Source organism: Narcine bancroftii, chromosome 3 (assembly GCF_036971445.1).
Source record: "Narcine bancroftii isolate sNarBan1 chromosome 3, sNarBan1.hap1, whole genome shotgun sequence".
NCBI lineage: Eukaryota > Metazoa > Chordata > Chondrichthyes > Torpediniformes > Narcinidae > Narcine > Narcine bancroftii.
In genome coordinates, this window is record NC_091471.1 from 207,965,869 (window position 1) to 207,988,610 (window position 22,742).

The 22,742-nt window shown below is 41.4% G+C and overlaps 1 protein-coding gene across 2 annotated transcripts in view; it reads right to left on the bottom strand.

Annotated features, from left to right (window-relative positions):
- lrba (LPS-responsive vesicle trafficking, beach and anchor containing) overlaps positions 1 to 22,742 on the bottom strand; it is an 871,588-nt gene that overhangs the window by 771,138 nt on the left and 77,708 nt on the right. For both annotated transcript variants that reach the window (XM_069926437.1, XM_069926436.1), the window contains exons 6-7: positions 10,805 to 10,931; positions 68 to 187 (exon numbers count right to left, since the gene is read on the bottom strand). In XM_069926437.1, the coding sequence (XP_069782538.1) occupies positions 68 to 187; positions 10,805 to 10,931 (247 nt within the window). The remainder of the gene's footprint in view (positions 1 to 67; positions 188 to 10,804; positions 10,932 to 22,742) is intronic.

Below are 22,742 nucleotides of genomic sequence, written 5' to 3' on the forward strand. Positions count from 1 at the left end.
GACATTTAAACAAAAGACAAGACACTGACCAAAACATCTAAAAATTTCACCTTGTGATTATACTTACATCACTGGTATTCACAAGCCACGTAATTTCTCCAAAAGATGCCAGTTCACCATTCACATAGCATCGGATCTCACTGTTTTTCCACCGATGGTAGATATGTACAATGGTCACCATGTACCACTACAATTAAAAAAAATTTAACCACAATAAGGAATTGCATGTTAAAAATTTCACAGAGCTATAAAATATTGTGGTCGAAATTACATTAGTCTTTTTCTTCTTTTGAAAACTTAATGCCACACCAAATTCAAACATTTTTTTTTCTAAAGATGCAATGGTCAAAAAAAGTGAATTGTCTGACATCTGAGTTTATTAACTATTTGGATGGAAGATGAAGGATAAACTAGAAATGCCCAAACTTTCAAATTTCGCAATGATTTTTAATTCAGCATTCACATTTTTATTGAAATATTGGGCAAATTATGCTTTCTAATGGTTATCTCAAGAGCACCAATTATCACATAGTGGATCTTCCAAACATCACCACATTTCCCCAGAAGTTAACTCAGCCAAACCACTACTGCACAAATCCAATCCAAAGTTACATTTGTAGATCACCTCCAACTTTGATCAGCTCAAACCAGTCTTCAGCTGGTTACATGTGGCTCAAACTTTAATTTCTCAGCTTTGAACATAAATTAGTCCATGCCCACCACACCTACCCTCCAATTCTACAATCACCCATCTACGCTGTTTCTTTATATTTCTCAGACTCCAGCATTAAAAATGCTTTCTCCCTTTTAATTCATCAGAACGCACGTCTTCAAATTACATTCTCAAATTCACTGAAGCACCCCCGTCCCCGCCCCAAGATTAAATCATCCTCTTCACCTTTAAAACATTCAGACATCCTGATCTCTCCTGCTATGACTCATCATTTAGCCATTTTAGTCTCCCCTATCCCCAAGGTAACAGTTACTGCTTGGATACTACCTGAACAGCACGTGCCCAAGTAGTCCTTGATCACATATGGCTGAACACCAAACATTGGCCATTCTTCAACCTTCCAATCCTTTTGATTCCATCTCTACTTGTGTGTTGTTTCCTTTAGACCAGTGGTTCTCAACCTTTCTCTTTCCACTCACATACCACTTTAAATATTCCCTATGCCATAGGTACTCTGTGATTAGTAAGGGATTGTTTAAGGTGGTATGTGGCTTGCAAGAAAAGAAAAAGTTTGAAAACCACTGTTATACATGTACCTATTTGACTCGTTATGTGCAGGGTTTCATAACTCCAAAGGAAATAGATCAATGATAATTTTCATCAAGCAAAATATTTCAGTAACAATTGGGTCTAGAGCAGTGATTCTCATTCTTACTAATCACAGAGCACCGATGGTATAGGGATTACTTAAAGAGGTATGTGAGTGGAAAGAAAAAGATTGAGAACCACTGCTTTAGACCAAACTGTTCTCTATCCACATCAATACCTTACCACCTATCTGTAGTGTGAATAAAAGCTCTCACAACTGGAAGAAGAACAAATGCTTTTATTAGCTTATAACTATAGGTAGGGTCTCACAGTAGTCTTCAGAAGGTTTTCTGGGTTTCGGCAGGAAACCAGAGTTATATGTGGGCAGATGGGGCCGGAGCCAGGAGGCAGAGCCAGCCATCAGCACAACACACTACCAGTGAATCCCAGTTCACTGTATTCACCCCTTTCTTTAGAACTTAGGGTCTGTGAATGAAGACAGAGAACATGGGTTCAGAAAAAAAAAGGTTGAAAAATATACAGTTATTTACAAATTTATAGATTTAAGTGGTCCAGGGGACTGGAGATCCTGGTAGAGTGTCTTAGCACCGGAGGGACCTTGGACTCCTTGGGTCTCCTGGTCCCCTTGGGAGCGAGGAAAGGCGAGCTGGGTATCTGGCTCAAAGATGGAGGGGGATGCACTTTCCTCCTCAACCGAATCTCCCGAGGCCCTGACCAGGGATGGCGAGAATGAGCTCAGTGGCTTGTAGGGCACCGGAGGTAATGGGCCCTCTGTTCCAGCAGGTGCCAGGTCCCTAATGGAGTCGGTATCTTCCCTGCCATCTGGGTGCTCCACATAGGCATAGGTGGGATTGACATGGAGCAGTTTTACCCTTTCCACCAGGGGGTTGGTCTTGCTTCTCCTCACATGCTTCCTGAGAAGGACTGGACCAGGAGTGGTGAGCCCGATTGGAAGTGTAGTTCCCGATGCCTACCTTCTTTCGAAGGTGAATAGGAGCTTGTGAGGAATAGCGTGGTCGCGGTACATAATAATGATAGGATGGAATGGAGCACCATAGGGAGAACTTCCTATCAGCGTGAGACTGGAAGGCCTTTTGAATTCAGGGCCAGTTTAGCAGCCTTATAGACCATGGTGTTCTCCTTTTCAATCTGCCTGTTCCCCTGGGGGTTGTAGCTAGTAGTCCTGCTGGACGCGATGCCCCTCACCAGCAGGTTCTGACATAGCTTTATTACTCATAAAAGCTGAGTCCCAGTCACTATGGCTATACCTGGGATACCCGAACAGGGCGAAAATGGAGTCTAGGGGCTTTACGACAGACGAAGTGGACGTGTTTGGACATGAAATGGCGAACGGGAAGCGAGAGTACTCATCAATGATAGAGGGAAAGAAAGTGCTCCCATTCGTGGAGGGGAGTGGTCCCTTAAAAACAACACAGCCGTTCGAAGGGCCTGGATGACTTGATCAGGTGTACCTTGGTGGGGCAGTAAAAGTGTGGTTTGCACATCCATGCAGACTTGACAAGACCTGGTCATTTCCCTGACGTCTTTCATGGAGTAGGGCAGATTGCGCGCCTTGACAAAATGAGCCATGCAGGTGACACCTGGATGGCAGAGCTCATTATGAATAGACCCCAGTTGGCCAGTGTGTGCAGAGGCACAGCTTCCTCTGATTAAGGCATTTGGAGGGTCATTAAGGGCTCCTGGCCAATAGGCAATGTCATAATTGTAGGTGGAGAGCTCAATCCTCCACCTAGCAATCTTGTCATTCTTCATTTTTCCCCCTTTACATTATTGAATATGAATGCGACCGAGCACTGATCAGTGAGGAGCGTAAATCTTCTGCTGGCCAGGTAGTGTCTCCAGTGCCTTACGGCTTCTACAATGGTTTGAGCCTCCTTTTCCACTGATGGGTTCCAGAGCTCATAGCCTTCCAACGTCCACAAAATAATGTAACTGGCCTGCCCACCTGGTTGAGGCTAACGGCCAGGGCTATGTTCGAAGCGTCGCCTTCCACTTGGAAAGGTACATTCTTGTCCACCACATTCATGGCGGCTTTCACAATGTGGTTCTGGAGGTAATTCAAAGCTGTTTGAGCTTCAGCTGAGAGGGGGAAATGAGTAGCTTTTAAGAGAGTGCGAATCTTATCAGCATATTGAAGGATCCACTGGGTGTAATATGAGAAAAAACCCAGGCATCTCCTCAAAGCCTTTATGGTCCTGGGAATGGGGAGGTCTAACATGGGGCACATCCTATCAGGATCGGGGCCAATGATGCCATTCTCCACCATGTAGCCAAGGATAGCCAGACGTTTATTCCTGAACACACACTTGTCAGAGTTATAAGTGAGGTTCAGGGCTTTCGCCCCATGGAGGAAACTCCATGGTCATGGTCTTCCAAGGTGTGGCCACAGATGGTGACGTTATCAAGATAGGGGAGGGTAACCTTCAACCCATACTCATCCACCATTCTGCCTCTGGAAGATAGAAACCCTGTTAGTAATACTGAAAAGGACCCTCTGGAATTGACAGAGATGACCATTAGCCTCAAATGCCGTATATGGATGGTCCTCAGAACGAATTGGCAGCTGGTGATAGGCAGCTTTCAGGTTGATGGTCAAATAGACTCGATACTACACAATATCATTCAGCATGTGCGATATTCGAGGGAGGGGGTATGCGTCCAGGAATGTGTACCAATTAGTAGTTTTGCTGTAGTCAATTACTAGCCTGGACTTGTTTTCCCCTTTTCCCACTACCACTTGCGCACTCCACAGATTGGTGATAGGTTCGATGATACCTTCGTCAAGCAGATGTTATGTCTCAGACTTTATAAAATCTCAATCTGTACCTCCTGCTCTTGGTAGCAATGGGTTTGGAGTCAGAGGACAGATTTGGGAAGAGAGAAGGGTCGATATTCACTGTGGAGAGGTTGCATGTGGGTTCTGATTTTAGGGGCCCTTTGTTCTGAACTGTTACAGGAGGAGGGGACCAGAATACTCCAAGGTCATGCTTTTAAGATGATACAGGAATTCCAGACCCAACAACACCAGAGCACACAATTCATCAAGAATTTACAAGCAAACAACAGATGTACTATACAATGTTGCTGAACACGTGTAGAATCCGAATGAGATGCAAGGAATATGCGGTAATTGGAAGGATACATCTTTAGGTTGTATTTTTGCACATTCCGTGAGTCTATGAAGCTTTCAGTAGAGCCATGTCGATTAAGCATTTAGTGGAATGTCAGTCTACCTTCACAGTCACTATGGAGTTGCTGAGCTGGTGAGGTCTGTCCTGATCTAGGACCATCAAGGCTAGGTTCATGGAGACTCCATGCTCCTCTCTTGAGTGGCCTCCACCGTCCTGGGTTGCCCTGCATGGGTAGATGGCATCGACCTCGTGGCGTAGCAAGATGGCCTCCATCCTTCCTTCTCTGACGATGATGGTGCCGAGTTTGAATTTGTGTCACAGCAAGATAGCCACCGAGCCTTTTCGTGCCATTTCCTCACTGCCACCCTCCATTGGTGTGTAGTGCAGCAAAATGGTTCGGGTGAATTAGGGGCAGACAGCATGGGGCTGGAATCGGATCTGGGAGCAGTGCAGGCTGCCGACTTCCTCGGGCTTCCCCTCGTGTGACAAACCCTCGCCCAATGCCCTTTCTTGCCTTAGCTGGAACACACTGAGTCTTTTGCCGGGCAACAAGATCAGGGATGCTAGCTCTTGCTGCAGTAAAAAGCACTCCCTAGCACGGGAAGCAGCAGACATTAGGGCAGGTGTAGCAGGAGGAGCCGGTCCTTGGAAGGGGTCATCTGGGCGAGCAAGCTCGCTGGCTTCGAGGTCAACATTCTCGAGCTTGGCCTGTTCCAGCAATTTGGCCAATTCGACGTAGCTAGCCAAGTCTTTCTTTCCCGACTCAAGCAGTCGCTGCCTCATGTACCTTGAGTGGACCCACACGACTAGAGTGTCCCGGATCTGTTCTTCCTCACGAATGCAGCCTGTAGCCGCTTCGTACCTGCACTTCTTGGCAAACGTCCACAGATCCAGCAGGTAGTCATCAATGGTCTTTCCTGCCTGCTGGCGATGTAGAGAGAGTCGGTGCCTCACTAGGACCTATTTTGCAACTTCAGGCATGTAGCCTTCAATGCCTCAATGGCAGCATCATATGTAGAGCGGCCCTTGATGACTGCATACCCTTTCGTTCCTACCCTCGAAATGAGTGCAGACCTCCTGAGTTCATCAGCATGGAAGACATCTCTGGTCATATTCAGGAAGGCCTGGACACAGTCTAGCTAGTATGTGAACTCCTCAGACGCATTGGGGGACAGAGGGTCTATCAGCAGCATACCTGGCTTGCGTAGCACTTCTGTCGTTAGGGAATAAGCTAATAAAATTGTTGCGTGAATAAAACCTCTCACAACTGGAGGGAGAAAAAAAACGCTTTTATTTGCTTATAACTAAGGGCAGTGTCTAACAGTAGTCTTCAGAAGGGTTCTGGGCTTAGGCGAGAAACCAGAGTTATACGTGAGCAGATGAGGGAAGAACCAGGAGGTGGGGCCAGCCATCAGCACAAAACCCTACCAATGAATCCCAATTCACTGCACTGACCCACATGCTTTATGGGGGACCTGGCTGAATTTTTTCTGCAAATCAAAATACACTATATCCACTGGTTCATCCTCATCTAACTACAAGTGTGATTTCCCCTTTATAAATCAATAATGACATTATCCAATCATCCTCCAAGTGCAATACTATTATATTTTGTTTATAATGGACTCAAACATTTTCCATAGTACTTAAAACAGTCTGCAACATCCTTGTTTCCCAACATAATATATTTCTGAATGTAGGGGATCTACATTGGTTTTCATTAACCTTCTTCTCTTCATGTATCTATAGAAATTTTTTGTCATTCTCTTTAAGCTTACCCTCAGACCAAACTTTCAATTTCTTAATCATTTCCTTTTCCCTCCAATGCTGAATTTTTACATTGCCCTAATCCTCAGATCTGCTGCTTTCATTGGCCATTTTATACGTTCCTCTTTGGACAAATTGCCCTGAAAGAATGATGAATCTCTGGAATTTTATTGGCCATTTTATATGTTCCTCTTTGGACAAATTGCCCTGAAAGAATGATGAATCTCTGGAATTTTATTGGCCATTTTATATATTCCTCTTTGGACATAATACTCTTCAAGAGCAATGAATCTCTGGAATTTGCTACCCCAAAAGGTTGTGGAGGCTGACCTCATGGAATTTAAAGAGGAGGAAGGTCAATTGAATTGTTTTTATTGTCACATGTTCTGAAATATAATAAAAAGAATGGTCTTGTGTTATCCAGTGAACTTGAACAGTAGGTAGGGAAAAAATAAATAAATAAGGCAACAGTTTAGGGATACAAAGAAGAGTATCTGAAGCCAGACACAACCTGTTCGAGGAACTCAGTGCGTCAAGCAGTATCAGTGGAAAGAAAAGTTCTGATTGATGTTTCAAGACTAACTTCTTCATCATGATCAGGAACCATGCAAGGAGTTGTGTTACAGTAATAAATAGTGCAGAGAAAAGTACATAGTGTTGGAAATAAAGAAAAGTAATGATAAAATACACAGCATGGGCATCATCTTTTGCAAGTGGAAGATCCACTGAAGTTGTCTAATAACAGTAATAAAGAAACTGCCCTTGAATCTGGAGGTTTGTGTTTCAAGCACATGCATTTTCTGCCCAACAGAAGAGGGGAGAAGAGAGAATGACTGAGGTGGAATGAGTCCTTTAATTTTTTACCCTGACTCTTGCCTTCTACACCACCAGCTTCCTATTCAACAGATTCCACTACTGGAACAGAATCCCTTCCCATCCTCTTTCAGTATTTTCAAAAGATCGTTCCTTTAGTAATTTCCTGGTTCCACATCTCCGACTCACCTCCCCAAATGGCACTTTCCTATGCATCGCAGGAAGTGCCAATCACATCCTGTCGCATTTCCATTTTTACTATCCAACAACAAGGCACTTGCATTTCTTCCCATCTAATAAACTGCATTCAGTGTTCAAAATGTGGTCTCCTCTCCATTGGTGAATTGAAGATCAGGTGATCATTTTACAGAACACCTGGGGAATTACCCTAATTTAATGGTTGCATTCTACTTTAATTCATCATCCCACTGCCAGCTTGATCTATTTGTCCACTGACCACAGCAAATGTTACATTGATCAATACAAGCATGAGCAACAACAATCTGAGGCTTCAGGACTCGTAATAAAATTCTCCAACTTGCTCTTTTTCTTTGTATCAGACCTGGCCATTTTTTCTTGTCACCACAATTTTAGGTCATTTTTTCATTATTTGTATCGGCTGGCTTGCTGAATATGTCATCCTGCCTTAACTTCAGCAACATATAACACAGTTTAATTTGACATTAACTGCTATTATGTCACCGACCAGCAGCAATAGAAATTCACCAAGGCAATGTTTTTCTTTTAAAACAATACATTTATTAATAACTATAACACGTTAAATTGTGCATGTGTGTGCGTGTCTGTCTGTCTGTCTGTCTGTCTGTCTGTCTGTCTGTCTGTATTTCACAAAGGATGTGGGAGACACAGAATGACTGGACTGCTGAAAACTCATGAATCCTTGTTGAGTTTCTTGCTAAGAAATATCCTTTCGGAAGAATGGTTATCACAACTTCCCTTTACCTCGTTTAGGGGAAACTAAATGTATAGCTTTCCCAACCCAGGTATGGGTCAATCAAAGTGACCTTTCCTTCGGGCACAGTATGGTTCAATAATTCCCCTTTCAAGAAGAATCAGCCGAATTATCCATTTCACACAGTCATTCCACCTCAGTGTTCCATGAGATGGCTGGTGGTCAAATATGAAAGCTGCTTCCTTCAGTGTACCACTCACATGACTCTCTCACCACCTGTGTCCCTTGAGAAGGCAACAAATGTTCTTTCTCTTCCTTCAGAATATCAACTTTGGGTAGAGTCTGTTCTAGTTGTTGCCACCAGTCTCCCCAGAGCTGTGAATGGTTGCAGCTGGTACTAGCCCTTAAACTGATACTCACACCAAATGATATGTGAGCTCGTAATATCTCCTTCTAACAAAGAACTTTTGATCTGTAATAGCAACATTTTAACTGTAACCTACAATGTTTGAAATAATACATTCATTATTGTTACATGATATAAAATAGATACATAGCATTTTTCAGCAACGAATACAAATAATGTTTCAATTTGCTGCAAAACATTGCAAACTTAACATCTTGAGAGGCAATCAGCAATTACATTATCCTTGCCTCTAATATGAGTTATCATTTAATTATATTCCTGCATAATTAGACTCCAGTTTAACAATTGTCTTTTTTTTGTTTTTCATTTTACTCAAGAATACTAAGGGATTATGGTCAGTATGCACAACAAGTGGTTCCTGAGCTGTGCAGATGTAAACATCAAAATGCTACAAAGCCAGTACAAAGGAAAATAATTAATTCTCTATGGTAGAATAATTCTTTTGATGTTCATTGAATTTCATGGATAATTAACCCCCTGGATGGTTAATTTCATCACAATCATTCTTTTATAATAGCACTGTTCCTGCAGCATCATCGCTAGCATCTACTGCTAAAGAAAATGGCTTCTCAAGGTCAGATAACTTAAGCACAGGCTGGTGACATAAAATGGCCTTCAGTTTATCAAAGGCTTCCTGACAAAGTTCTGTCCAAACAAATTTTTCATCCTTCTGAAGGTTAGTTAAAAGAAGGGTGATATCAGCAATTTTTTTTAATATACAGAACTTTCAATAATACCCTAACATTCCCAAAAACCTCCTAACAGCTTTCTTACCCATGGGAATGGGCAACTCAGAAAATGTCTGAACTTTCACCTGAACAGGCACCAACTTGCCTTGACCACAACATGACCAGGATAAGTCACAGTAGCATGGCCAAATTCACTTTTAGCTAACTTTACAGCAAGGTTTGTTTTTGAAAATTTGTCAAACAATTTCTCTAACTCAAAGATATGTTCTTCCCAGGTGTTATTCCTCAAAACCAAATCATCAATATCAGCATTCATATCCTCTAAACCTTGAATCACATAATTAATCATTTTTTTGTAATGTCTTTGGAGCATTTTTCATTCCAAATAGTAAAACATTGTACAAGTAATCCTCTACTTCCGACCTACACAAGTTACACCCACCCACACATACAACCAAATTTTTAAAAATCTTTATTAAAACTACTCTACAAGTACATATTTTGTATTAAAAATACTGTACACAGTGGTCCCAGCTACCGGCGACAGCCCGAGGTCCCCATTCCTGGTAATCCCAGATTTACGACCAATCCAAAGACTACCTGTATTCACGAGGTCACAAATGCAGAAATTTCCCTCCCTCTCTGTTAAGGGAACACACTAGTAACCCTTTAATAAGTCCATCTTCATAAGAAGCTTAGCCTTTCCAACCTGTCCACATAATCATCCACCTTAGGGATAGGATAAGCAACTGCCTTTGTTACTGCATTAATTGTTCGATAATCTGTGCAAAATCTAACTGTCCCATCTGGTTTAGACACCAGGGCACAAGCTGAACTCCAATCTGAGGTAGAACATCTAATAATATCATTCTGTAACATAGGTTCAATCTCTTGATCGACCAGTCTGCACTTTTCAACATTCATTCGATATGGATGTTGTTTGACAGGTTTTGCATCTCCAACATCACAAGTTATTGGGGTTCTCTTAGGTACATCTGGAAACAGGTTCCTAAATTTTAAAAGGAACTGCTTCATTTGCTCCTTTTCCTGGGGCTGAAGATAAGCCAACTTAGCATATAAATTCTGCAAAACAATCAAATTAGACAGACGAACTAGGACAATGTTTTGTTTGAAATGACCCTCACAAGAGTCAGCTTATACTGTCTCATGGTCCTAGACTCATTAGTTCAATCAACAACCACTGGAGAAGGCTGTTCCTTGCAAAAAGCCAAGTTGTCAAAATAAAATTTTAATATGTTGACATGGCAACTCTGCGATTTACGTCTCCGATCAGAGGTTCTAATTACGTAGCTGACTTCATTCACCTTTGACTCTATCTCATACAGGCCTGAAAATTTAGGCCTAAATGGGATTGGAATTTGTTGGGAAAAGGATTAACATTTTATTCCCTGGTTTAAAAGTTCTCACCCTAGCCTTTTTATTATACCAGACCTTCATTTTGCCTTGAGCCATTATCAAATTCTCTTGAGCTTATTTACAGAGTTTCTGCAGATGATCTCTAAACTTTGAAACATAATCTAACAAATTCAACTGCACATCCTCATTAACCCTTTGTTCCTTGAAATAATAGCCAAGTTGCATTAAAAAAGAGGGGGGGAAAAATTGGCAACATCAGAACATATTTTTGAAGTCTATATAAACTTGATTCATACGTGTATTTTGAGAAACTTAAAAATGTTCCTCAAAAAATAACCTTTCCTTTAAGTCAGAACTCAAAAATGTTAAGTGGAGAGTACTTGCCTTTTGTGGCTTGAAGTCATATTTTACACAATGCTGGAATCCTTTTCCTTTCGATTTTACAGATGTCACAATTAGACAACCACCAACAAAATGAGAAGAATACCCAAGACCTTTATTGGTACGGAAACTAGTGGGAAGAAAAAATGAGTTTTTAAATGCAGCATGAATAACAATCTAACAATTTAATTAGCAATTCATCAAACAACATCACAAATAATGAAAATTAAATGAGCAGACCCAAGTTAATTGTAGATTTCCTGCAGCAATGATCAACCAAAATTTACACTTTTGCAAAGTGCAGATGTGTTGGAAAGGGAGGTATAGGGATGGGGGTGGGAAAGAAACAGGTCTACTGAAAGAATTTACATGCGTATGTGTTAAAATTCTGACATAATTTCCCATCCCTACTGTGACCTTCCTGTCCATTGACTACAGCAGTGTTACAATAACTAATACAAACATGATAAATCAAATTACATTCATACAATGTAATTCATACAATGACCAACATCTCAAACTTGCTGTCATTCCATGTGAATTCCAATTTTAACACAAAAACTTTTCTATGTTCAAAGGCAGACATATCCTCAGACATTGAACTTTGACAATAAATCTGAATGCACAGCTTCACTTCATCCCAAAACATTTCTGGGGTGGGGGGGGGGGGGCTATTTAAATTTACAGCAGAAAAGCTCTGCACTGAGCTTCACCAATTAAGAGTCATCATCAAGAATGTTCTCCAGGAGTTAGGAAAACGGAATACAAAGCTAGACTATTATCGGATCACTCACCCCTGTTATTGGCAATAGAGCTAGAGGACATCCCACCAAGAATGTATAGATGAAGATTAAACTCCATGCTACTTAAAAGACAGGATTTTAGAGAATTCATTGAACGACAAATTAAAATGTACTTTGAAATAAATACGGAATCAGTGAAAGATAAGTTTATACTATGGGACGCAATGAAAGCGTTCATCAGAGGGCAAATAATAAGTTATGTAACTAAGATGAAGAAGGACTACAATCGGGAAACAGAACAGTTGGAAAGGGAAATAACAAATACAGAAAAAGAATTAGCAATAAAGGAAGATACAACTAAAAGAAGAGAATTGACAGACAAAAAAATAAAATATGAAACACTACAAACATATAAGGTGGAGAAGAACATATAACCATTTACGGAGCGGAAACAGGCCATGTCGGCCTTTCGAGTCCTCACCGGTTCACTAGAACAATTCCTCTAGCTCAAACCTCCCGCTCTCCCCTTACCCTTAACTCATGGCCTCTTGTTCCAACCTCCCCTGCCCTCAGGAGAAAAAGTCTGTTTATGCAACATAATGAAGACAAAACAGAAATATTATGAACTAGGAGAAAAAGCGCACAAAATTCTAGCGTGGCAGCTTAAGACAGAACAAACTAAAAGAATGGTATTGGCATTAAGGAAAAAGGACAAACAAATTACATATAATCCAACGGAGATCAATGAAAACTTCAGGGAATTCTACGAACAACTATATCAAACTGAAAACGAAGGGAAAGAAGACAAAATAGATGAATTTCTAACTACAATTGAACTACCGAAATTACAAACAGAGGAGCAAAATAAATTAATAAAACCATTTCAAATAGAAGAATTACAGGAGATATTAAAAAAACTACCGAACAATAAAACACCAGGAGAGGATGGACTCCCAATAGAATTCTATAAAACATTTAAAGACTTATTAATTCCTCCCCTCCTGGAAGTAATCAACCAGATTGAAAAAACACAAAACATACCAGATTCATGCAAAACAGCAATAATTACAGTAATACCAAAGACAGGGAAAGATCCACTAGCACCAGCATCATATAGACCAATATCTCTATTTAACACAGATTATAAGATAATAGAGGATAATGGAGGCAGGCCCCTCCAGCCCGGGTAAGAAACCTGCATAGGAGAAGGCCACTCCGATATAAAACCTACGACCCAAGGACCTCGCTGCCACGTCCCAGCTTGCTTGGCCACGGCACACGAACCATGGGTGTAAAGGGTGGGGCCAGTACTGCGCGCACTGCACTCCACCTAAAAGCTCCTTTGCGCAGGCCCGAGGACAGGTCCACGTCCTCCTCCTCCACGTCCTCCCCCTCAAAAGATGCTCACAAACTCAAGCTAGCATGCTGGAACATCAGAACCATGCTAGACAAGGCTGACAGCCACCGACCTGAACGTCGGTCTGCCCTCATTGCACATGAACTCCTCAGACTTGACATTCACATAGCCGCTCTCAGTGAAGTCCGCCTGGCAGATGTAGGCAGCCTCCAAGAACGCGGCACGGGCTACACACTCTACTGGTCTGGCAAGCCTTCGGATGAACGACGCCTATCTGGTGTAGGCTTCACGGTCAAGAGCTTCATTGCCTCCAAACTCGAAAACCTTCCGACAGGCCTCTCGGACCGAATCATGTCCATGCGACTCCCACTTCAAAACAAGCGTCACATCACCCTCATCAGTGTCTATGCTCCAACCCTCCAGGCGGAACCAGCAGAAAAGAACAAGTTCTACACCGACCTGCGCAACCTCATCCAACGTACCCCTACAGCCGACAAGGTTGTCATCCTGGGCGACTTCAACGCTCGTGTCGGCAAAGACTCAGAAACCTGGCCAGGAATCCTGGGCAAGCATGGCGTCGGCAAGTGCAATGACAATGGGCGCCTCCTGTTGGAGCTCTGCGCAGAACAGCGACTTGTCATTACAAACACCCTTTTTCAGCAGAGGGACAGCCTTAAGACCACCTGGATGCATCCCCGATCCAAACACTGGCACCTCCTGGACTACATCTGGTGCGAGAAAGTGACAAACAAGATGTGCTCCACACCAGGGTCATGCCTAGCGCGGAATGCCACACTGACCACCGGCTGGTTCGCTGCAAGCTCAACCTTCACTTCAAGCCAAAGCCCAGGAACAATAAAGCCCCCAGAAAGAGGTTCAACGTTGGAAACCTGCAGTCAGACGAAGCGAGAGGAAACTTCCAGGCAAACCTCAAAGCAAAGCTCAACGTTGCAACCCGCCTCACGGACCCGTCCCCTGAAACCCTCTGGGATCAGTTGAAGACTACCATACTGCAATCCACTGAAGAGGTACTGGGCTTCTCCTCCAGGAAAAACAAGGACTGGTTTGACGAAAACAGCCAGGAAATCCAGGAGCTGCTGGCAAAGAAGCGAGCTGCCCACCAGGCTCACCTTACAAAGCCATCCTGTCCAGAGAAGAAACAAGCCTTCCGTCGCGCATGCAGCCATCTTCAGCGCAAACTCCGGGAAATCCAAAATGAGTGGTGGACTAGCCTCGCCAAAGGAACCCAGCTCAGTGCGGACATTGGCGACTTCAGGGGTTTCTACGAGGCTCTAAAGGCTGTGTACGGCCCCTCACCCCAAGTCCAAAGCCCGCTGCGCAGCTCAGACGGCAAAGTCCTCCTCAGCGACAAGATCTCCATCCTCAACCGATGGTCAGAACACTTCCAATCTCTTTTCAGTGCCAACCGCTCAGTCCAAGATTCCGCCCTGCTCCAGCTCCCTCAACAGCCCCTAAGGCTAGAGCTGGATGAGGTTCCCACCCTGGATGAGACATATAAGGCAATCGAACAACTGAAAAGTGGCAAAGCAGCAGGTATGGATGGAATCCCCCCAGAAGTCTGGAAGGCTGGCGGCAAAACTCTGCATGCCAAACTGCATGAGTTTTTCAAGCTTTGTTGGGACCAAGGTAAACTGCCTCAGGATCTTCGTGATGCCACCATCATTACCCTGTACAAAAACAAAGGCGAGAAATCAGACTGCTCAAACTACAGGGGAATCACGTTGCTCTCCATTGCAGGCAAAATCTTCGCTAGGATTCTACTAAATAGAATAATACCTAGTGTCGCCGAGAATATTCTCCCAGAATCACAGTGCGGCTTTCGCGCAAACAGAGGAACCACTGACATGGTCTTTGCCCTCAGACAGCTCCAAGAAAAGTGCAGAGAACAAAACAAAGGACTCTACATCACCTTTGTTGACCTCACCAAAGCCTTCGACACCGTGAGCAGGAAAGGGCTTTGGCAAATACTAGAGCGCATCGGATGTCCCCCAAAGTTCCTCAACATGATTATCCAACTGCACGAAAACCAACAAGGTCGGGTCAGATACAGAAATGAGCTCTCTGAACCCTTCTCCATTAACAATGGCGTGAAGCAAGGCTGTGTTCTCGCACCAACCCTCTTTTCAATCTTCTTCAGCATGATGCTGAACCAAGCCATGAAAGACCCCAACAATGAAGACGCTGTTTACATCCGGTACCGCACGGATGGCAGTCTCTTCAATCTGAGGCGCCTGCAAGCTCACACCAAGACACAAGAGAAACTTGTCCGTGAACTACTCTTTGCAGATGATGCCGCTTTAGTTGCCCATTCAGAGCCAGCTCTTCAGCGCTTGACGTCCTGCTTTGCGGAAACTGCCAAAATGTTTGGCCTGGAAGTCAGCCTGAAGACTTCATCAGCCAGCTCCCCACCATGACTACCAGCCCCCCCACATCTCCATCGGGCACACAAAACTCAAAACGGTCAACCAGTTTACCTATCTCGGCTGCACCATTTCATCAGATGCAAGGATCGACAATGAGATAGACAACAGACTCGCCAAGGCAAATAGCGCCTTTGGAAGACTACACAAAAGAGTCTGGAAAAACAACCAACTGAAAAACCTCACAAAGATAAGCGTATACAGAGCCGTTGTCATACCCACACTCCTGTTCGGCTCCGAATCATGGGTCCTCTACCGGCACCACCTACGGCTCCTAGAACGCTTCCACCAGCGTTGTCTCCGCTCCATCCTCAACATCCATTGGAGCGCTTACACCCCTAACGTCGAAGTACTCGAGATGGCAGAGGTCGACAGCATCGAGTCCACGCTGCTGAAGATCCAGCTGCGCTGGATGGGTCACGTCTCCAGAATGGAGGACCATCGCCTTCCCAAGATCGTGTTATATGGCGAGCTCTCCACTGGCCACCGTGACAGAGGTGCACCAAAGAAAAGGTACAAGGACTGCCTAAAGAAATCTCTTGGTGCCTGCCACATTGACCACCGCCAGTGGGCTGATAACGCCTCAAACCGTGCATCTTGGCGCCTCACAGTTTGGCGGGCAGCAACCTCCTTTGAAGAAGACCGCAGAGCCCACCTCACTGACAAAAGGCAAAGGAGGAAAAACCCAACACCCAACCCCAACCAACCAATTTTCCCTTGCAACCGCTGCAATCGTGTCTGCCTGTCCCGCATCGGACTTGTCAGCCACAAACGAGCCTGCAGCTGACGTGGACTTTTTACCCCCTCCATAAATCTTCGTCCGCGAAGCCAAGCCAAAGAAAAAAAGATAATAGCTAAACTATTAGCAAACAGATTGGCCGACTATGTACCAAAAATAGTAAAACTAGACCAAACTGGATTTATTAAAAAAAGATGAACAACGGACAATATCTGTAAATTTATTAACTTAATTCATGCAGTAGAAGGAAATAAAACTCCAACAGTAGCGGTTGCTTTAGACGCAGAGAAGGCCTTTGACAGAGTAGAATGGAATTATTTATTCAAAGTACTACAAAAATTCAGCCTACCAGAGAAATATATTAATTGGATTACAGCATTATATAAGGGGCCATTGGCGAAAGTGACAGTAAATGGATATATATCAAAGCAATTTAACTTAAGCAGATCAACAAGGCAGGGATGTCTACTATCTCCCTCACTGTTCGCGTTAGCTATAGAATCACTAGCAGAACTGATAAGAACAGAAAATAAAATAAGAGGGATAAAAATAAAAGAGAAGGAATATAAAATCAGTCTATTTGCAGATGACATTATAATATACTTAACAGAACCAGAAATATCAATAAAAGAATTACACAGGAAATTGAAGGAATATGGAGATGTATCGGGGTACAAGATCAACGCAAATAAAAGTGAAGCAATGCCAATGAATAATGCGGATTTCACAAAGTTTAAGAAAGAATCACCATTTAGATGGCAAACACAAGCAATGTGATACCTAGGTATACAACTAAATAAAAATCTCGGCCATCTATATAAACTAAATTATCATCCATTAATGAAAAAATTACAAGACGACTTAGAGCATTGGAAAGACTTACCACTAACACTGATAGGAAGGATAAACTGTATTAAAATGAACATCTTCCCAAGGATACAATACCTATTTCAGTCATTACCAATTCACCTAACAGAGAAATTCTTCAAGGAGCTAAAGAAATTAATAAGGAAATTCTTTTGGAAAGGGGGGAAACCGAGGATAGCACTAGATAAATTAACAGAATGGTACCAACAAGGAGGCTTACAACTACCAAATTTTAAGAATTATTATAGAGCCGCACAATTAAGATACCTATCAGATTTTTATCAAACAAGGGAAAAACCAGATTGGACCAGATTAGAACTAGATAAAATAGGGGAGAAGATACCTGAACATATGCTATATAAATGGGATGAAAAATTGGTGCAACGTAGAAATTCACTGGTATTGCACCATCTGCTCAACATTTGGAAAAAGATTCACGTAGAAAGGAAAAAAACAAATTACCAACTACCAAAATTAATATTGACGCAAAATCAACTAATCCCTTTCACAATAGATAACCTTTCCTTCAGAGAATGGGAGAGAAAAGGGATCAAAAGAATATAAAATTGTTTTTCGGGAAATAAATTATTATCCTTTGAACAAATGAAGGATAAACATAATATAACTCACAATACAATGTTTGCATACCACCAACTGAAAACTTACTTGAAGGACAAATTGGGAAACAGTCTGAGGTTACCAGAAGGAAGCAATTTTGAATATGTGATTACAGACACAATGATAATTAAAAAACTTATAACAAACATGTACATCAAACTGCAAGAAAAGGAGAACGAGGAAACAAACAGTATACCTAAACAAAAATGGGAACAAGATCTAAACATAAAGATAAAGAATGAAACATGGGAAATGCTATGCTCCGGAACTATGAGAAATACAATAAACACGAGGTTACGCATGATACAATATAACTGGATACACAGGCTATACATCACACCTCAAAAGTTAAATAAATGGGACCCAACAGTATCAGACAGATGTTTTCGCTGTAAAAAGGAAACGGGAACAATTCATGCAATTTGGACATGTGAGAAAGTGAAAAAATTTTGGGAAGATCTAAACCAGATATTAAATAAAATCACAAAAAGCAATATACCAAAAAACCCAGAGATCTTCCTCCTAAGTAATATAAGAAATAAAGAATTTGGACTCGATTTGGATGGAGCACAAAAAAGATTTGTTATGATCGCCCTAGCTGTAGCAAAAAAATGTATTATGTCAACCTGGAAATTAGAAGACAACTTGAGAATACAACAATGGTACATTGAAATAAATAGAAAAAATAACATATAATTTAAGAAATAACATCACAATATTCGAACAAATATGGGAGCCATACATGAAATACAATAGAGAAATCCTACAATGGACTTCCACCACCTAAAATGACAGAAGGAGAGGACAACGAAAAGAACTGACAGTAAAATTTCTTAATTATTTTTATTAAGTGACAACATTGTTTAACGGGTTTAATGTATCTTATAGATTGAACTTCAAATAAATGGGAAGGGGGTAAGGGAGGGAGTGAAGGGAGGGGGGAAAAGGGGGGAGAAAATTACACTGTATATATTCAAGAGAAAAAAAATGTCTGTATGTATCTTGGTCAATATGGTTTATAGTGTGAAAAAAATTTTTTTTTTTTAAATTTTAATTTAAAAAAAAAGAATTTTCTCCAGAAAAGTTCTGATAATGGAGCAACGGCCAAAGACAACTTGCAGATCACGGAGGTGTGCAGAAGGCAAAAATCCCATTGTTGACGTGCACCACTGCCCCACAAGTAGAAGGCATTGTCTCAGGATTAGGGGACTGCCATTTACAAGTGAAATTAACTGAAATTTCTTTCTGCAGAGGGAAATTTTGGTTGCTAGGTTGTTGTTAAATTAAAAAAAAAGACAATTGAAAGATTGGAAATCAAGGGAATCAGACAATACATCAACAAGGTGGAAAAGTGAGCTCAAGGCACTAAAAGTCAATATCTTATTAAAAGGCAAAGAAGGATCAAGCAGCTATACAATCTATTCAAAATCCTTTCTCTTAATTTATTGTGTTGCATGTTTTTATTGGGTAAAGCAAGTAAACAAAAGAAGAGATGAACTGATAATAGTAGAATTGAAGGAAATAGGAGTACTTCAAAATCCCCATTACCCAAAATTCAATCAATCGGCAGCCTTATCCAACCAACAAAAAAGATCACGGAAATAGGTAAAAATATGAAAGTTTAAAATTAGCACCCCCTAACAATTAGTTCACCAATCACCCAACATGCAATCTCAAGCAACAGGAAAATTCACTATACAGCATCTCTCAGTCCACAGAGATGCCAGATACCAGGATGTTTTACTGTAATTGCCACAGGACATTTCTGAAAAATAAATTATTTTATTTGGAAATAAAGTGAAACAAAACTTCAATTGAAAAACTCAGCAGATCAACCAGGCACCAGTAGAAGAAATAAAAATCATTGGGTAAACCAGGGAGAGGTGAAACATGGAGAGAGGAGTGGCAGAAGCCAAAGGGAGAGCCAAATAAAACAGGTCAGATGAAAGATAATCCATCATACAAAATTAGAAGACAAAGATTGCAAGAACTGGAATCTGATGCAAAGAGATGAAAATGGTGGCATAGAGATGCCAGATGGAACTAAAGCAGGGAAGAGGAGTAGAGAGAAGAGAGAGCAGAAGAACCCAGCGGGGAGATGGGGTTGAAGAACCGAGATGAGAGGAGATGGTGATGGGTGGGTGAGAAAGGGGACAAAAGAAAAGGCAAGGAAAGGAAAAGCAGAAGGGATACAGAACAAACAGGGGACGAATGACCTGAAATTTAAAAAGTTAACATTCATACTATTAGCTATAGACTGCCCAGGCAGAATATGATGTGTTGTTCCCCTAGTTTACATTGATACTCACTCTGGCAGTGGAGAAGTCCCAAGTCCAGGAGAGACAGTTGGTGTGATAATTGGAAGGGGAGCTGAAGTGGCATGCAAGCAGGAACTCAAGATGGCCATTGCAGACAGACTACAGTGCTCTGCAAATCAGTCCCCAAATCTACATTTGCTCCACTGATGTAGAGCAGGCTACATCAGGAGCATTAAATGTAATAGATGAGGTTAGAGGAGATGCAAATGATTTTTTTCCTCAAATGGAAGGGCAAGGGAGGTGTAAGAGTAAATGGTACATTTCCTGTGATTGCAGAGGTCATGGAGAGATGGGTGGAAAGAGATGAATAGACAAAGAAATCAGGGAGAACAATCCTTGTGGAAGGTAGAAAGGGTTGGGGAGGGGTAGACAAGTGGTGAAATCTTGTTGAAGGTGGCAGAAATGACGAAGAATGATGTGCTGAATGCGGAGGCTAGTGGGGTGAAAGAGGAACACTATCCTTGTTCTGTTTGGGGGAAGAGGGGATAAGAGTGGAACTCCAAGACATGGAGATGGCTCTAATCATTAAGTAAACGAGGTGAAGGACTGTAAAAGACTCCAGGAAGGTGTAAACTGGTTAACACACAGTCAAGGCAAAGATCCAATTTGAGAAAGAAAACTTTAAAATTCTTTCAACCACATTTCAAAAGACAAAAAAGTGATTTCATGAAAGGGGAAAATAAAGTTTGGGTATTTTTTAAAAACTGTAAAACAGCAAGTGAAAATAAAAACAGTATAGAGACTTTCTGATAAAAAGGGGTTCTCTTTCAATTGATGCTATCTGATCCACTGAGTGATTCCAACATTCTTTGGTTTTGTTACAGTTATGTGAACGTAAAAGGGTGGAGAAACTTTCAATGAAGGCAAAGAAGTCAATGAATTTAAGATATTTTAAAACATTAAATTCTACCAGAATAACTAAGAATTATAACTTCAGGCAAGTGTGCCACTGACAATGGAACAAGCATTTAATTTTTTTTTATTCTGACGACGATGAACAAGGCCAAGAACAATTTCTTTATACAAAAGTGTTTTTGGAACATAGGATATTTCAAATGGAAAATACAAACCAATCCAGGAAAATAGAAGCAATGTAATTACTGTTGGATTGCATTATAAATGCAAGTAGTTTAAGTGCTCACAATCTGTAGTGACTGAAAATATAAAAAGCACATCCTACCCTAATGTACTGTACTTACAAATGTCATACATTGAGCATCTAAGTATTGCAAATTTGTATCCATAAACCAACTAGATTAAATAGTCCACTGTCAATACATCTATCATGCCATTCTTTTCTCACAATCTTTGCATATACAGTACAGCTATTCTTCTTTATTCACTTCCATTTTTGCTCTTGCAAAAACAAAAAGGTATTTTTGAAAATGAAAACTGAACAAGTTCCAAATGCTGCATTCAAAACTAATAAATAAAAACCACTTTTTGTTATTTGTAAATAGTTAACATTTCCCTGAAAATTGTTTAGTATCTATTATGTAATGATATTGCAAGTGCAATGTATATAATATTTATTTGGGAGATAAATTGGTAAAATTAGAGTAGGTTACATACATACACACATTTTAAAACAGATCTTATTTGAAATACTGAAGAATTCATATTCAGTGGACTTTACAGAAACTACGGAGAATGCTATGCACATTTCACAAGTAGGTGCTAATTGAAATGACATCATAAAATGAATAGACTATTGTTTGGACTGGAGACACTTTGGCTGTTTACAAGGCTTCTGATCTTTCTCCAAAGTGCTCACAGAAAGGTCACTTCTGGGTTTTGTTTACCTAAGACAACAGCTTGACCAAGAAGGATAACTGTTGTTTGCTGAAGAAGCTGGGGGTTTTTGCAAGTGAGAGAGTCACATGGGCTTTCTAGCAGTCTCAGTAGGAGAGAAAGAGAGGTAGAGGTGAAACAAGCTCTCTCAGCTAGTGTGTGTGACACTGAAAGCAGCTGAACAGTGCAACCTAGGAAAATCTGGTTGGAAACAGAAAGCTCCAGAGCGGCGGATGGCTGGAAATGCTATCTGTCTGATGTTTCTCTTGGAATAAGTGGAACAGAAAGGAACTCTGTGCCTGCCTGAAAGAAAGAGGCTATCATCTGGAGAACCCTAATGGGGCAAGTTTCATCAGCAAGATATTGAGGTGACTAATAGTGATACCTCAGTTGTGGAAATCCTGAAACAACGCAGCTCTCTCTGCAAACCTCAAAAGAGCCTTCCTGAGCGGTAAACGAGCATCAAAGCCTGGTGAATTTTATATATGTTAAATTCTGTGCACAATAGAAGAATTGCCTGCAACCAGTGAACTTGGAAGAATGAGAAGTGAGATTGAACTGTTAACTCACATCACATACAAGTGTGCTTAGAATTAGAAGTGGGGGTAAGTTGGGTTAGTTAAGTTAATAGAAATAAGTTAAAGTTTGATTCTGTTTTCATGTTTAAATATAATTAAAAATGGGGTGTGGCAAGATGGCGTACAGTGAAGACGTGGGAGCTTATCTCTCCTCAGCTAGAAAGTTTAGAACCCGAATTTAAAAACTTAGTATATGATTGAAAACTTTATGAAAGGACTGTGTATGATATGAGAAGAAAATTGACTAAGAAAAAACAAGTTCAACATTTGAAAAAATTACACTTTAAGAAGTTGAAAGAGTTGGAAAAAACAGGCCTTACTGTAGATTTGAAGCCTCGAACTCAAGTTGAGATGGAGCCGAAAAATCAGTGACCTATAACGGCAAGGTTGGCTATAGTGACGATATCTTCTACACAGATGACGGAAGATGGTGCCGTCGCTAAGGGAGTCCCATGACGTGCGTGGGTCAGCTGCGTTGGGTGCGTCGAG